The sequence below is a fragment of the Dermacentor albipictus genome, chromosome 6 (assembly GCF_038994185.2).
Source record: "Dermacentor albipictus isolate Rhodes 1998 colony chromosome 6, USDA_Dalb.pri_finalv2, whole genome shotgun sequence".
Classification (NCBI taxonomy): Eukaryota; Metazoa; Arthropoda; class Arachnida; order Ixodida; family Ixodidae; genus Dermacentor; species Dermacentor albipictus.
The window spans coordinates 138,973,306-138,990,152 of NC_091826.1; the positions used below are offsets into that span (position 1 = coordinate 138,973,306).

Sequence of the window (16,847 nt, forward strand, 5' to 3'; positions counted from 1 at the left end):
CGTCTGCAGTGCAGCCTGAGGTTTAAAGGCATTTCGCTGAAGTTCGGAATGTCGTTTGCTGCTTATATTGTTTTCCGCTTCTTTACCGCGTTGCGCTAGCTAGGCAGCACGACTGCACGAGCGCATTGCGTTGTATGTTAAAGCTACTGAAGTTTGCAAGAACTGAAATTCTTGGTTTCATGTGGTGCGGTAAATCCTCGCACCAGCTGTTGCGCACTTCATGTTTTTACATCTATTTTATGCGTGGCTTCGCACATGTTTAACTGTTGCTAGTTGCTCCGTGCATAACTCTTGTCGATTCCTTTGAGCTGCGAAGTTTTCACCCTGCCTTGTTTGTAAAGGGTATAAATCACGCTGTGTCTTATCGGAATGATACCAAGCAAGTGCTTCCTTAACAGCTTTATTCTTTTCGCCCGAGGGCATCTTAGATATTGTGGTTGGGAAATATGTTTAAAAAATAGGTAGTTCAAGGCGAGAATTGCCAATCCATGTAGTTGCTGCTTATGGCATTTTTGTTCTATTTTTCGCTGAAAAGTTCGCGTCACATTTGGGAAGTCATCACACCTCGATGCTGCCTGAGCAAACTTTACACGCCGAGTGATTTGTTTGTTTCACAACGTAGTCCCTTCTTGCATGTGAGTTTTGTACTCAACTGAATTCTTTCATATACTTACGCTGCAGACAACTAAACCGGGCCTTGCCGCCAGCGCTCATCTACTTTGACTGACGCTGTTCTGCCTTTAAATATATCATGGGGCACCTCTCTCTAGTAACATTAAAAAGAAAGTACTAAAAAGCTAGTCAGGCTTTAGCTTTGTACATTTCCAAGCAGCTCCCTTGGGGAATTTAAAATTGCAAAAATTGCAGTGGGAACGGCAGTTCATCGGAGTATGCAGCGGAATTGCATTGGCGGTACAGCGCTAACATGCGCTTTTATTAACCCGTGCGTTTGATGACTTCGTCGACTAGTGTACGCGCTTCCATCAATAAATTCGCAATTACTCTTCTTGAGGCGACTTTGACTGCACTTATTCAGCAATGTCACGTGTATTCATCAGCAGAAAAATCACAATGGCATATGCAAAGATTGCACCGTGCGGATTTGTTTGATATAAGTCTGCACTAACGACGGGTGCTTATTATTCAGGTACAGAAGCAGCATTGCGGCAACGGTAGAATAAAAAAAAAACATCGAGAGATCGCATCACTCAACAATATTTGTCGGCTAGTCAACATGAGCTCCACGTCATGTAAATGGGGTTCATGGCGTTTGTCTGTGGGACACACCTTGCACATATGTGGACCATGTTGTCCCAAACACCGGTAACATTGGTGTTCATACCCGCTCGCACAGAGGTCAGCATCTTCCCTACAGCTGTCACCGTAGAAGAAGCAGCCTGGCACCCGAACAAAGGAGAAATCGCAGCCGCAAACTTCAGCCATCCTTGCTGCAAAGGGTTGTCGTCTGCTACTGCTCCCGCGTGTACTGTTGGAAGCGTCCGCTAGGTGGCTTTCAGTGACGCCTCTATAGGCGGTGCACGAGGCATAAGACTCATTGGCAAAAATTTTGGGGAGAAGAAATCTGGCTTATACACTGAGAAATGCGGTAATAACAATCCTGCATCACTAATGAAATACACTTGCTCCAGACCACAGTGTCAAAGCTAAACAAAACTTCTTTCATCTCGGTTCAGTGAAAACAGTTAATGTCCAGTTAAACTCTGGTGCAAAAATTAGTGGTTCATGCATAACATGAAAAGAATTGCAGGAAAACAATGTTATATTTATTTTGTGAAAGTGTCTACCTGCTGTGCTACACAGAAAGACTGAAAAAATAAGTTGCATTTCATTTTCTTGATGCCTCTAATAGTTACAACAAAAAAAATCTTATCGTGGAAGTGCACCTCACAAAAGCAACACATCATTTGAATTATGGGGTTTTACGTGCCAAAACCACTTTCTGATTATGAGGCACGAACACATCATTTCTATCCACCTACTTAAGTTTCAGTAGCAGTTAGTGAAGGTCTCCCATCATTGGACGGCCACTCATTTAAAACAGTCGCAAGTGCATAGCTAACCCCCCTGCCTGCTGGTGAGCCACCACAATGGTGCTTCCACTTGTAAAATGACAATGTGCAGCCAGAAGTGCAGGAGTTGACCTGGAGTGAAAAAATGCTCGGTTTCCATTCCATGCAAAAACAGTGAAAAACGTCATGTCTGTTTCAGACTTATCCAGAATCACAATTTAGCAACTCCCAAGTGCTCTGAATGGAAAGTTAACCTGCTAACAAAGAACTTCTTCAAAATGAATTTGGGCTGTGACCCAGGTGTACGTACACCTCCTTGAAATCCTTGAAAACTGTCGAATTTGTGAAAACAGATTTAAGTGCCCTTAGTGCCCCTTGAAAATAAATGTGCATCTTGAATTTCTTGAAAACCGGGCTTAGGGACAAGTTTTGAGCATTCAAAATAACAAACTCCTTGTAGGGGCTTAGCCATAGACTGAAGCAAGGTTTGGGTACAGGCTAGTTGGTATTCCATGGTATCAGTCGTCACTTACAGCGCATACATAGACGAGGGGCACAAAGGACGATGAAGACGTGCGCTGGTCTTCATCGTCCTTTGTGCCCCTCGTCTACGTATGCACTGTAAGTGACGATTGTTAGCCATAGACACTGATTCTCGGGGAAACAATTCTAGGTGTTTTCTTTGGAATGTGCCACTAAATAATTGTGATGTGGCATTTCCATTGCCACCAGTGACAGGTTTGTTTAAATTACTGTTGCTGTCGGTGAGCTAGACAAAGCCAGGCCAAGCCGTGCCACCATTGTTTCTTGTTTTGTTGGTGGGTTTACACCACAGCCACTATTATGGCCTTGGGCCTGGCAGAAAGTATGTTTCAGCCATTTGGATTTAGTAGGATGAGTGACTTAATTTGGCCCAAGTCAGGCTTTACGCACCACTGTGCCAGAAGGACAACGGGAAAGTCAACTTGGAAAAGGGACCTGAAGAGCTTAAAGCAAGTGTCCAGCTTAGCAGCTACTTGCCTACAAAAAATTTCAGCTGAGAAGGAGGTTTCAGTGTTTTTCAGTGTATCTGTGAATATGATTTGTACCCCCTCCTTGAATTTTGGTCATGGGCATCCTTGAATTCTTGTTGAATTTGGAGTCAAACGTGCTGTACGAACCCTGGGGATGTCTCACTCTTTTCACGGCAGCACTTGTTTTGGGGTGTGTCGGTTTGTTTGTGGTTGTTTAGTTGGTTTGTTGCAGGATGCGTTGAAAAATATTACACTGGACCTGCCAGCTATAACGACCACAAAAATTTAAATGTAGAAAAGTAGTCCATCACTGGACAAGCCGAGAGGCCCATGCTTTTCTAAATATGGGAGCAAATGCTGTGCTTTTGTGAAAGCATGCATAGTTTTCAATCTCGAGTCCAGTGAAGGAGCAAAAATTTAATTGTTGATATGTGTTTGTGCAGTGCGAACTCAACATGCAGCAGAGTCATGCTGTGTGTTCATTCATGTTGGAGTTGGACATGGAGGTCAACAGCAATGGCTGCTGCCTAGATGGAGACTAGTGTAGGCATAGAGTCGCCTTCGTGCAAAATTCTACACTTGAAATACGAGTAGATGTGTCACACAAGGATCACAAAAGTTGGCATTTTTGATTGCAAAACTGGGAACAAAAAAAAAGTTGTCATTATTACTTGCCAGAACATGACCTCTTAGATTAGTGGCAACCCACGGTGCTCTTAAGAAGTCCCAGCGTATCGTATGCTAGCACTCTTATCATGTCTACTTATCACCAAGTGTGTCTGCTTAGGTGCTATTGAAAGGCTGCTAATAGGGGACAAAAGAAAAAGCAGCTTTGCCTCTTACCAAGATGACTTGAGTAGTATTCAGTACTCATTTATTATCAATTTGGTCTGTGTGAAATTATATCGCAGTTGTCTTTTAAGTTCCCGTTCCAAGTCCTTTTCTACAAGTTGGTTTTTCATAGCCTAATAAGTGTTAACTCCCTCAGCAATAAGGTTTAATGTAATCCATTATATTTGGAGTGTTCAAAAGGTAAAAAGTAGCTGTTGAATCCAGGCAGTGAAAAAGTGCCAATGTGGAGTGGAATATTGTATATTGAAATGTAATGCATTTCTAGTGCTTGTTAGTTTTGTTTATGAAAACCAGCTGCTGCGCTCCAGTGGCCACCTAATAATCATTTCCCTAAATTTTGCATCTTGTGTGAAATGGTCACCCTCATTGACACTGCGAGGGAAGTAATGTGGCTCCTTTACAAACGATGGCACTTCCCTAGCAACTGGAGTTTATCCACTTGAGTAGTACGCCACCAGAAAGATGTGCATGGCAGTCACCGCAGTAACGAAACTAGGTGCGAGAACACACCTCGTGTCAAGGATGGAACTGCAGTCTCTTCTTATCGTTGTGGTTTTCACAGACCCGGGAGGAGCGCAAGATCGATGCCATCATGCGTGCCTTTGAAAAAATGGAGCGCACCGAGAAGCGGCGCCAACAGGCCCTGGAGCGGCTGCAGCATCGAGGAGGGAGGGCTTCGATGGATGAGGGCAGGGGGGACGAGCGCTCCAACGAGGACCACCCAGCGGCCGGCGACGCCGCCCTGCCCCCCGAGGAAGCGGAACGCTTGCGCTCACTTCGAGGGCCCACTCGCAAGGGGTCAGTGGCTGCACCAAGTCGAGACCACTCTTTTCACTTTTTGTTGCTGAAAAGTGGTGGTGCTGGTACATCACTGTGGTGTGGTGTTGGAAGCTGCTTGGATTTGTGTGTGTGTGTGTGTGTGTGTGTGTGTGTGTGTGTGTGTGTGTGTGTGTGTGTGTGTGTGTGTGTGTGTGTGTGTGTGTGTGTGTGTGTGTGTGTGTTTGTTTGTTTGTTTGTTTGTTTCATTTCTGCCAGTTGAGGTTCAGAACTTAAGCAGGAGTGGGTTACAATTGTTTTTATACGTACAACAGATATACAGGAAACACATGTGAGGCGACACAGCAGTAAACGTCAATATGCCTGCCAACTGTATTTGTTGTGAACCAACCTAGCCGATTTCCTCTGTATTTTTCCAATATTGAAACGTTTCTTTTTGTGTATGGATCACATACAGCTGCAGAGTATTCTAGTGGGCTCCAAATAAATGTTTTGTGCACTAGAAGCCTAATTTCTTGTGTAGACTTACCTTAACACCTCCTTAAGTGTCCAAGCTTTTTCATCGCCTTCTTTTGGATATAGTCAGCATGGTCGTTCCTTCTAAGATCGTTAGAAATGCCGACTCCCAAGTACTTATGCTTAGTTACCGCTGCTAAGGATTCGTTATCAAATTTTTACGAGAAACTTATGAGGTACTTCTTGCAAATAAGAGACATTGCCACGGTTTTCTTTTTTGTTAATGGTCATCTGCCAATCTGAACACGATGTATGCATTCGGTCCAGAGATGGATATAGTAAAACCTGGTCTGGGTGAAGTAACTTCATGGTATATAGTGCAATCATTGGAAAAGAGCCGTATCTTGACAGGAATGCTCTGAACAATGTCATTAATATACACGAGGAAAAAGAGAGGACCAAGGACAGATCCTTTGGAATGCCTGAAAGTACTGAAATGACATGTGAATTTATGCTTCAAAGTGTTGTTTACACTGGCTTTACTCAACAAAGTATAACAAAAGCATAGACGTTTCGCCACCTATGCGGGTGGCATCGTCAGTACACAATGGCAACAAATGAGAAATACATCCTATTTATCTATGAAAGTGCCGTAAACATCCGGCAGGGGGCCACGGTTAGAGTTACATGAAGATTGATTACGACGGATGAACCATGATTCTACGAACTTTCTTGGGCCCCATCGGTGTTCCCGTGCTAGTGTGGTTACATTGTTAAAATCAAACATGTGTCCCTTTGATAAACAATGATCAACCAATTCTGTCTTGGCACGTGTAGCATGGGTGGCTTTCGTAGCATCTCTTAGATGCTCCTTGATACGGGTGCGACGTCGCCGCCCTGTCTCGCCAATGTAGCTGGCATCACAGTCCGAGCAGTTGACCTTGTAGATGACACCACTTTGTTCGTCCGGAGGTGTGCGGTCCTTTGGCTTCGGGAACACGTTTGCCAACGTGTACGAGGGTTTAAACACAGTTCGAACACCTAAAGGCCGTAAAGCCCTGCGCACTGCTTCTGATACACCGCGGACATATGGAATGCACACAAAGGAAGCTGGCCTTTCGGCCTTGCTCTCACGAGGTTTTTGCATGCGGCGCTGCGTATCATTGACAAAATGCTCAGGGTAACTCCGCTTATGCAAAAGAGTGGCCACATTCGTTAATTCTTGCTCCCTCAAAGTTTGCGTTGACGAGAGCGCATCGCAACGAGACAGGAGAGTGCGTACCACGGCATGTTTGTGTTCTATAGGGTGGTGAGAGTCAAAACTCAGCACACTCCCGCTATCGCAAGATTTGCGATATACGGCTGTCTCCACCGAACCTCCTTCGCTCCGTTGTACCAGCACGTCTAGAAAGGCTAGGCTGCCACTATTCTCCGTCTCACATGTAAATTGAATGGCATGATGGACGGCATTAAGCGCCTCATGCATGGCACGCAGGTTTTTCTTTTCGACAATCACAAAGGTGCCATCTACATAGCGGCAGTACATTTTGACAGGGAAGGGTAAGGACGTCATCGCAGCCGTTTCCACGTGTTGCATTAACAGATCAGCCACGATTACAGAAACAGGACTACCCATCGGGACGCCTTCTATCTGGTGATATATGGTACCGGCAAACGAGAAATATGTTTGCTTCAAGCAGAACCTAAGCAGAATCATGATGTCGTCAACAGTCAGGGAAGTACGGCTTTCTAACGTACAGTCCTCCTGCAGGCGTTTCTCAATAATATCCGTAGCCAATGCTATCGGCACATTCGTGAACAAGGACACTACATCGTAGGATACCATAACATCGTCGTCCCGAAGCTGCTGCTGGCGTACCGCGGTAACAAACTCTTTAGAATTCTTGACCGTGAACGTGCTCCCTTCCGCAAGCGGCTTTAAAATTTCAACCAGAAGCTTAGACAAGTTGTATGTCGGCGACCCAACAAAAGAAACAATAGGGCGTAGGGGGCAGCCGTCTTTGTGAACTTTTGGCAACCCGTAGGCTCTCGGCGTTGCTCCATCAGACGAAAAGAGTCGACGGTACAGCGACTGGTCGACCCTTCCTTTCGTTTTTCAAGCTGCGCAAATAGTCGACCAACTGTCTTTCGCAACTGGAAGTGGGGTCATGCTGTAACTTCTGAAAGTGCAGAGGATCATCCAAAAGCAGTTGCATTTTTCTATCGTAGTCCTTGCGGTTCATTATTACAATACCTCCGCCCTTATCAGCTTCGAGGACCACGACCGATGCGTCAGATTTCAAGTCATGAAGCGCTGCGCGCTCCTTAGTGGTTAAATTAAACTGAGGCGTCTGGGCATTTGCCAAAATGTTCACAATGCGGCTACGAGCAAGGCATACAGCTGCAGTATCTTTCATGTGACGGAAACATTGCTTGCATTGCTGCATTGCTGCATTGCTACATTGCTACATTGCTACATTGCTACATTGCTACATTGCTGCATTGCATGTGACGGAAACTCATGCTTCAAACAACACTTTGAAGCATGAGTTCCCCTGGCTTTTGGAACATTTTCTCATGTGAATTTATCCGTCAATGGACACAACTTAATGTCTACATGAAAGGTAGGCTTCAATCCAAACTAGTAATGTGGTGTTTTTTAGTGTCGGCTTCAGCTTCAGTAATAGTTTTCTATAGGAAACACGGTCAAATGCCTTTTCAAAATCTAGAAATATAATGTCAATCTGGTTATGTCTTTCTAGGGCAGCTGCTATATCATAGATAGTGTCGATGAGCTGAGTTATTGTTGAATAACCATGGCAAAGAGTATGGGCTGGTAGTAACTTATTAAGCTTTCATTTTCAAGAAAAGTAGATATATGTTTAAAGATTATGTGCTCTAAGAGCTTTGCACATGTGCATAATAAGCAAATCTGTCTATATGATCACGCATCTGAAGGCCCACTTGTTTTAGGAATTGGGGTGATTTTCGTGTATTTCCAGTCGCTCGGAAGTTCCACATTAAACAGCGATTTCTTAAATAATGAATATAAATATTTTGAGCACATTTTGCAAGATGTGTTAGAAATTTATTAGGTATACCATCTATACCTGGTGATTTCTTGACATCTAATTTTAACAACAGCATAAGTATGCTTTCTTTTGAGATACATAAATCAATAATAGCTTCTGAAATTCTGGGGTGTAACCATCATCAACAGAAAATACAGAACTAAAATAATTATGAAGTGCTTAGGCAATTACTGCACCATTGCAAGGATACCTTTGACAGAAAGAGTAGGTGTAGATTTTTTTTTTTCCCCGAAATGTGTCGCCAAAGTTTGTCTAGTGACGATGTCAGAAAATTTTTGAAGCGAATGCTTTCATAAGAACCTTTGGCCTTTTTAATGCTATCCTTTAGTTGTTCCTGCAACTCGGATATCTTATCTGAACCACTGGAACACTGATGCAATCAGAGCTGTGTCATTACATTGTTTAGTTTGTGTCGCTAGCGTGCAACCTCCTTCGTCATCCATGGGTTTTGTGTATGCTGTAATTTACATTTATGTGGAGCAAAGCTTTCTACACAGGTTAATGCAAGATTTCTAAAAAAACACCACATATATTTAGCAGAATATGCATCCGATTCATATAATAAGGTAAACAAAGAAAATGAATTATCCAAGGCATGCAATATATCGATGTCACTAGCACACGAGTACACAGGAACAATACATTCCTTTTTTACCAGTCTCGATCGGAATTTTACTTCCAAATTTAAGCACAGCAGTTTATGGTCCGAAATGCCTTTGAATATACGAGTGTTCAGGTCACGGCCAAGTATACTGTCGCTTATAAGAAAAAGATTCAAAATTGATTGGCTGTCATATGGTATTCATGTAGGTGCCTTTCTTATTAGGTGTGTTAAGCCATGTAACAGAACAATGTCTATAAGCAGTTCAGCGGTACTAAAAGTGCTTCAGGAAGATCATCGTCGTAGTTCACTGATAGAAAGTCACCAGTTAGCAGCACCAGGTTAGAAGTGCGGTTCTTGCACAAGAATTCGTTAAGTGCTTCGAAAAATGTGCTGTCACTGTTCGGAGCATGGTAACATCCGGCAATTATCAAACTGAATTTTCACCAAATTGCATTCTACGTCGGCAATATCCGGTAGTCTTGTAATGCGTCACGACTCCAAGTATGAAATAGTGCCGCTGCCGCCAAGGGAGTCCCTGTCCTTGGGATGAATACAGCAACCATGCGGTACGATTTCTGAGTCACTTATGTCGCCACGCAGCACCAGGTTTCTGTTATAACTATTTAGGGATTTATGTGCAATAACTATACTTTCCAAATTGGCTCTTTCTTTACTGTACTATACATTGAAAAGTGTTTTTGCGACCATTAGTTCATTGTCGCCCCCCCTCCCCCCCCCCTCGTATATGGGCGATGCTGGCGATCCACCACCTGCTTGTTTCCATGGTGTTGATTGTTCGGTACTCGTATCTTCCTTGCTCTGTCCCAATTATATAATTCAGCGCCAATCTTTATTTTATCGTAGACCAGTTTTACCTCTGTTCCATCTTTCTTCATGTCTATTGTGCTGTCCCAAATACACTTTCGAACTTCTCTAGTGACGACCCGCCTTGGTTGCTTAGTGGCTATGGTGTTGGGCTGCTAAGCACGGGGTCGCAGTATCGAATCCCAGCCCCGGCGCCTGCCGTGGGGGATGGGGGCAAAATGCAAGAACACCCGTGTACTTAGATTTAGGTGCAGGTTAAAGTACCCCAGAGTCCCACCTGTGGTGTGACTCGTAATCAGATGTAAAACACCACAATTAAAGTAACTTCTCTAATGAGGGCCGAGAAATCTTCCAAGACCGAAACGATCTTTCCCTTTAATTTGTAGCAGTTTCCCAAGACAGCAGCTTTCGTATGATGGTCAAACAGTTTTAAAATTACAGGGCATGATTCATTAGTATTGTCATCATCACCACCCTATTCTATGTCCATTGCACAACGAAGGCCTCTCCCTTAGATCTCCAAATACCCCTGTCCTGCACCAACTGATTCTAACTTCTGCTTGCGAATTTCCTAATTTCATCACCCCACCTAATTTTCTGCTGTGGTCTCTTGGCACCAATTCTGCAACTCTAATGGTCCACCTGTCCTATGCATTACATGGCCTGCCGCGCTCCATTTTGCTTTTCATTTGTTAGTATGCCATTGGCCAATTCTATGAATACGCTTTACGAAGAATACCTTCACTCCTAGCGTATCTCAATATAAGCCATCAACCACTGTCTGTGCTAGTAATTCTGGCCTCCCTCCAGCAGGCTCCGAAACACCGAACACAAGGATGTTCCGCCTACTCCTATCCTCAAGCTCATTCAATTTCTTGTCTGTTGTCGAGACGAGAGGAACGATTCAACCTTCAGCTAGGCCGGCAACAAACGAAATGCCCCGTCACTGTTTATTGATATGATATATATACACGAATGCCTGGAACCACTTCAGCGGCGCCCTCTGTTAGATGGGTAAGCAGCGTTAGTGTTCGTGGTGTTAATGGCGCCACTGTGGATTGAATGTAACAAAACACAACACAACTGTTTCACCGTTTGTTGAATTTTCACTATTTTGGTCCCAAGATCTTTAAAAATTTCCATTGATTCTCCAACATTCTTAAGCCTATTCTTTAGCTTCAATGAGTAAAAAAAAAAGGCAAGGCACAAAAGACAAGAACTAAAGAAGGAGACAAACGACAGGACCGGCGCCATTCACAACTAAGTTTATTTTCGCAACGAGCCTGCCTTGTGCTTGTAAATCAAGCCGAATCACACACGCAACATTAGAAGTACAATACAGCAATCCATCGACCACTCAGGAATCATATCTGGCACAAAAGATCAAACGAGCAAACAAGAACCACACGTGGAGCAGCACGGGAAGCAATTTATCGAGCACAGTCTTTACCAAACCAACGGCGAGAAAAAAAGGAGACATACAAAATACCGTCTACGCTTCACTATCAACTATCCAAAACATAACACCATTCAAACGTATGAGGCCCAGTCAGTGATAAAACCCACACGACTATGGGAATGATGACCAACGAATAACACGGAAGAACATGCAGAAAGGGTGTCTAAGTACAGCATCTGTGTCAAAACTAAAATCTCTAATAGTCACTCGCCTAACAAAACTAATAAAACGTGTGACCGCGTGAAAAATGAACCATGTGACAAGCAATGAAATGAACAGAACAGTTGAACGATAAATGGTCTAAAGAACATCGTCTGCATAAAAAAAAAAGAAAAGTGAGAAAACTGAAAAAGGCGACAAACCCTGTAAGAGCCACTAGAAAATCCTCAACAAAATAAAAACTAAATGAAAGGAAAACAGGCGGAAAAACCTAACTGAAATTGCTCTAACATGAGGCCTAAATGAAACCTAAAAAATTTGTCTCCTTGTCACTAAGCAAAATGGACGGCATGCTGACGCATTTGTTTCCCTCTTTCTTGATGAAATAGGCTCCCAAAATCTCTTGCTCAAACCTGTCTTTTCCAAACTTCAAAAATTAAATCTTGTCGTACTGAGGGCAGCAATTAGTGCAGTCTCTGCAATGCTCTGCAAGGAAGCTCCCTTCATTGTTGCGCAGATTACGGCAATGTTCCATTGCACGCTCATTAAAACATCGACCTGTTAGTCCTATATAGCTGCGACCAGAGCTTAGAGAGATTTAGTACACGACACGTGTCCGGCATTCAGTGAACTTCTTCTGATGCTGAATTGAACAAGCCGGGGGTTTCTCTCTGTTCATGGCACAAAGATTAGACAACTTACAAGGCGCCGAGAAGACAACCTGAACACTATGCCTGCTCGCCACTTTCTTAACCCATTCGCTGCCAAAGCCAGCGAATTGACGGGCATACCTTCACTGGCAATGTTGCCAAAGCCGGCGATTCGCCGGGCTGCAGCATTTAAGATTTCCTGAAGCTGTTTAGAGATAGCAGCACTTGTCACCTTATCTGAAGATACTTGTATATATTCCCGATAGATGGCAGTACTGCCCTGCATCGTTTGAATGCACTTTTCTATATTTTCATTTTTTTTTTTTTTTGTAATCTCCGGCGGCAGAAGGCATGGCGGCGCCCAGGGGACGACATGCTCTCTCCGAGCGCGAGATATTCGATATCCTCTTCGATAGCGACAACGAAGAGCAGCCTTTTGGTGACAAGCCTTCTTCTTCTGAAGAAAATGAATATGATGCGACTCGGATTCATCGGAGAACGACACTCTGTGCCCTACCACGCCAAAGAAATTCAAGACTGATGAACAGATTTGGAATGTCAACGATTCTTCCAAAAATGTGAGCGAAATTCCCTTCTCCTGATCACCAGGCTTGAAAAGAGCAATTAGCTCGGCCCCGGATGACAACAGCCCACCTCTTGAATCACTAAGTGCATTGATAAAGGAAGAGTTTTGGGAGTCAGTGTCTGAGTACACAAATGCATTTGCCCTGGAGAAGCAGCCTTCTGCGCCAGACCCGGCTTGGTTCGCCACAACGCCCGGGGAAGTCAAAGTGTACATTGCGTTGTGTATACTGATGAGACAACTGAGGAAATCATATATAAACTCATACCGGTCTGAAAGGAGTGTTATAAGCACACCAATTTTTCTATGAGTAATGCCAAGAAAAAATTTTTGGGAGCTGTCAAAATACCTACATTTTTCCACTGCAGAGGAAACCGCCACCCAAGGCAGGCTTCGCAAGCTGCGCCCTGTCCTACATTATATGCTAAAGGCATTTGAGAGTGCTCACTCCCCTGGGGAGAGCCTTGCGATAGATGAAAGCCTCATGAAGTTCCGCGAACGCCTGCCCTATGTCCAGTTCAACCGAAGCAAGCAGGCTCGTTTTGGCATAAAATTTTACAAACTTTGCGAGTCTTCTAGCGGATACTGCCTAAGGTTTTCAATTTATACAGGTCAAGACACGAAGTCAAGTGCTACCAGCTCAATGCTGTGCAGTGAGGCTGTTGTAATTGATCTTCTTGGAGACAGAATTGCCGACGGGCACACTATTTATACGGACAACTGGTATTCGTCACCGAATCTCTTGTTGGCTCTCAGAAGTGCTGGTTCAAAAGCTGTTGGAACCGTGAGGACGAATAGAAAGAACATGCCGAAAGAATTCAAAGAGCTGAAGCTTAAGAAGGGCGAGTGCAAAACTTTGTCATGGAATTGTGGCGAGTGCAGTGGAAGGACAGAAAGCCCATCACCATGCTTTCAACTTGCCACAGAGAAGCAGACAGCATAGACACTGGAAAAAGGCGTCACAAGGGGAATGAGCCAGTGCTGAAACCGCGAGTTGTACAAGACTACAACAAGGGAATGGGAGGCGTTGACCGTTAAGACCAGCAGTTGGCTTCCTTTCCCATTATGCGGCGGTATGCGAAAGGGTACAAGATATTTTTTTTTATGTTCTTGATATTGCCATCTACAATTCATACGTTTTGCAAGCTAAGAAAACTGGGAAGAAACGGTGTTATACTGAATGGAAGATCAGTCTTGCAGAAAGAATCATTGAAGAGACGGCGGCGCTGGGATATCGAAGTCGAGGTGCGCACACTATGGGACCATCTGCAATGCGCCTTGAGGCTACCGAATAGGCCCATTTCCCACGCCAAATCCTGTCAAGCAGAACCCCTCAAGGCAATGCCAGCTGTGTAAGGCCAGAGGAAAGAAAAGTGAGAGCTGCTGAGAGTGCAAAAAGTGTGGTGCTGCTCTGCACATGCCAGAGTGTTTCAAGATTTTTCCCACAGTGAAATGCCTATGACTTAAAAGAACTTCACAGAATAAAATGTGAATATTTCTCAAATGTCAATAAATGTATTTCTATAATTGTCCAGCAATTGTTTTGCTTAGTGGCTCGTTACACACAGAAAGATGAGCGTGCGACACGCGCGCGCGGCAGGCGGCAGCGGATGGGTTAATGTTGTGCGATACCTTATGAAGGTACGAAATTACCGCAACAGAACTGCTTGAAACTGGCTCCCTGATAAGAGGCGGGTGCTTGAGTTTTTGGAGCATCGTTTCGCAGACAGCTGAAATCGGACATGGCGGGAAGCCTACCTGTTGTAGTCGTTGCACGTGAGCGCTAAAGCTACTTGACACCAAATGGATACAAGACTTAGTTAAAGCAGTTTGCAGAGCATTGGTCGTAATTGCACGCTTTACAATCTTGGAATGGGCGCTCTCAAACGGTAGCAGGTCTTTCAAAGAACGCGGATTGTACATCCAACAGATGCCTTCCTTTGGAAACACTAGCCGGATATCCAAAAACTGGAGTTGACCGCTGTTCGGAACTTCCTTGGCAAACTGAGACCCTGGCTGTGGTTGGAGAAGACAGTCACGGAAATAAACTTAGTTGTGAGTGGCGCTGGTCCTGTGTTCTTCTTCAGTCCTTGTCCTTTGCGCCTTGCCTTTACTCATTCAAGCATGAACCAACTGGCCCAAGCAAGAGTTTGTCTTTAGCTTCACTTGTTTTTTATGCATTATGTGTTGTTCATCAAGAAGTTCACGCAGCGTTTTTACCATTTTGGGCCCTGGATTGGGTTCCACATCACCCGAAAGCATTAAAAGACACAACGCAACATCTTTCACATAACAAAACAAAGCACAAGAGCATTTCTCTTATTTTAGTTATTATAGAATTTCCTTATAGAGCTCAACTTATTTCTCACTTTCACCCAGACTTGGACTACCTGTATACAGTCATGTTCGCGTAATTTTCAGTTTATAATTTTAAGCAACATTACAGCAGCCAATATAACCATTCACACACAAAAAAAAGAACTGCACACTCACCTCACATTGTAAACTGAAATCGTTGCGTCTAAAAAGCCCCTCCCATCAAGTGTGACCACCATTTGGCATTGCTCGTGGAACGTCAGCAAGTGCGGGGGGGGGGGCAACGGCCTGCTCTGCTCTGAATACCCTGTGCCATGCTGGATTCTTCCTCACTCTGTGGGATCAGAAGGGCATGGTATTGTACCCGCAAGTGTTTCGCTTGCACAATAATCTCAAGTGGGCTACAGGGACACACGTACATAAAGGAAATTTGTGCACATTGACGGTGCAGGATGCATCCAATTTCACCCCCTGTCAGTGTTGCAGACTGTTGTACAGTTCAGCTGCAATATAAAAAAATCTGGCAGAGACCACAGTCACCATGAATACAAGTAGCACTGAAGCAATGTAGTGGCATGCCGTACTGCTGCCACCAAAAATGTATTATGTGTAGGCACTTAAGGCACCAGTGGTGTGCCATCAAACCTGCTGCGGAACAGTGCTGCGAATGGCAGAAGTCAATGGCATGTGAAACAGACGATGGGACGTAGGCGCCCACTGGGATTCCTGCAATTTTCCACTACGGGTTTAAGGCCTGACATACCAAAAAAAGCATTTTTGTGTGCCAGCTTTAGAGAAAGGTTGCCACATTCATGGCATTAGGTAATATATAAAGTTGTCAAGTATGCTCTTTATTTTGGGAAATCCTCAGCACACGCACGCAGCCTGCGATCCGTTCCGCCACACCGCACGCGGCTTGCTCCGCCGTTGTCGCGCGTTCCTCGCATGCCGGCCGCACGCACACTCGCCTCCTCCCCGCCACACACACCGTTGCCTACCGTCCCGTGCCTGCAACTGGCGTCAGCCCGGTACCCTCACAAAATGGAAAACTAGCACAAATTGTGATGCAGATTCACCCTGCGAAGTGAACTCATTGCAGCTTGCCAAGGTGTGGAACTACAGTAGTTATATTCCAGATCTTGCTGTGCACGTAAACTTTGTTGCATATTTAATCATGTAAATAGGCGAAGAGCACAGAAATTATAGACAAATAAAGGATGACATCTTCCTTTTTTTGTTTCTTGAGCTCCTTCCCCGATCGCACATGTGTCAGTTCCCGTTCTGTCCGTTGCGATTCCTGTTATCTTTGCAATGCTTCGCTACTCTTAATGTCTCGGAAAGTAATCCAATCTTCGGTCATGTTCTATTTCGCACAGCTTAGCATGACATCAGTGGCGGCGAGTGCGAGAGCACACAGTTGCCGCCCTTTTTTTTTTTTGATGTCTTAGGCGATCGCCGTGGGACCAAAGGCAGTCACAGTGCGTCGCACAGGTTCTCGCTTTCACTGCACACCGCGTTACACCAGCTCGGTGACACCAGCACCTACAGTTGGTGCAGAACGCACCGGCGCTTCGAGTATTGCGTTTCAGTTCCTGAGCACTGTATGTACTGTTCCCAACAGACCGCTCATATCCAGTCTTTCTGCTCTTCTATCTGGTTAGGTGGCGATGAAAAACGATTATAGTAAATGGCCTAACCAGCTCAAGCCATGTTTCTGTAACTGTTCGCGCACCCAATAATGCAACATGTTTGGTCAGATTTTCACGTGGTATTTCGGCAACGCCAAACAGAAAAGCAACGGAACATATTAAAGGGAAGCTGAAAGGTTTTCCAGAAAAAATGAGTGAGCATCTGTACATAACGGTTTTCAACCCTCCGAATTCGAATATTGTATCGAAATTGAGCGAAAGAAAGCGCGAATATATTTTATTTCGATGAAAAGTGCAGCAGCGGACACGCCCAGCTCGCGCGTCTCGTTTCTGCCTGTGATTGGTCAGTGCGCCTCGTGACGTCAACTCTAGTAACCGACCG

General features: G+C 44.5%; 1 protein-coding gene and 1 pseudogene across 6 annotated transcripts in view; both read left to right on the forward strand.

Moving 5' to 3' along the window:
* LOC135896103 (inactive histone-lysine N-methyltransferase 2E-like) overlaps positions 1-16,847 on the forward strand; it is a 458,065-nt gene that overhangs the window by 272,070 nt on the left and 169,148 nt on the right. For all 6 annotated transcript variants that reach the window (XR_010562591.2, XM_070541359.1, XM_070541357.1 and 3 more), the window contains exon 13: positions 4,458-4,693. Coding sequence is in view for 5 of the 6 variants with exons in the window: in XM_070541359.1 (XP_070397460.1) it covers positions 4,458-4,693 (236 nt within the window). In the remaining variant the exon portion in view is untranslated. The remainder of the gene's footprint in view (positions 1-4,457; positions 4,694-16,847) is intronic.
* LOC135896105 (piggyBac transposable element-derived protein 4-like) lies at positions 13,306-14,059 on the forward strand (annotated as a pseudogene).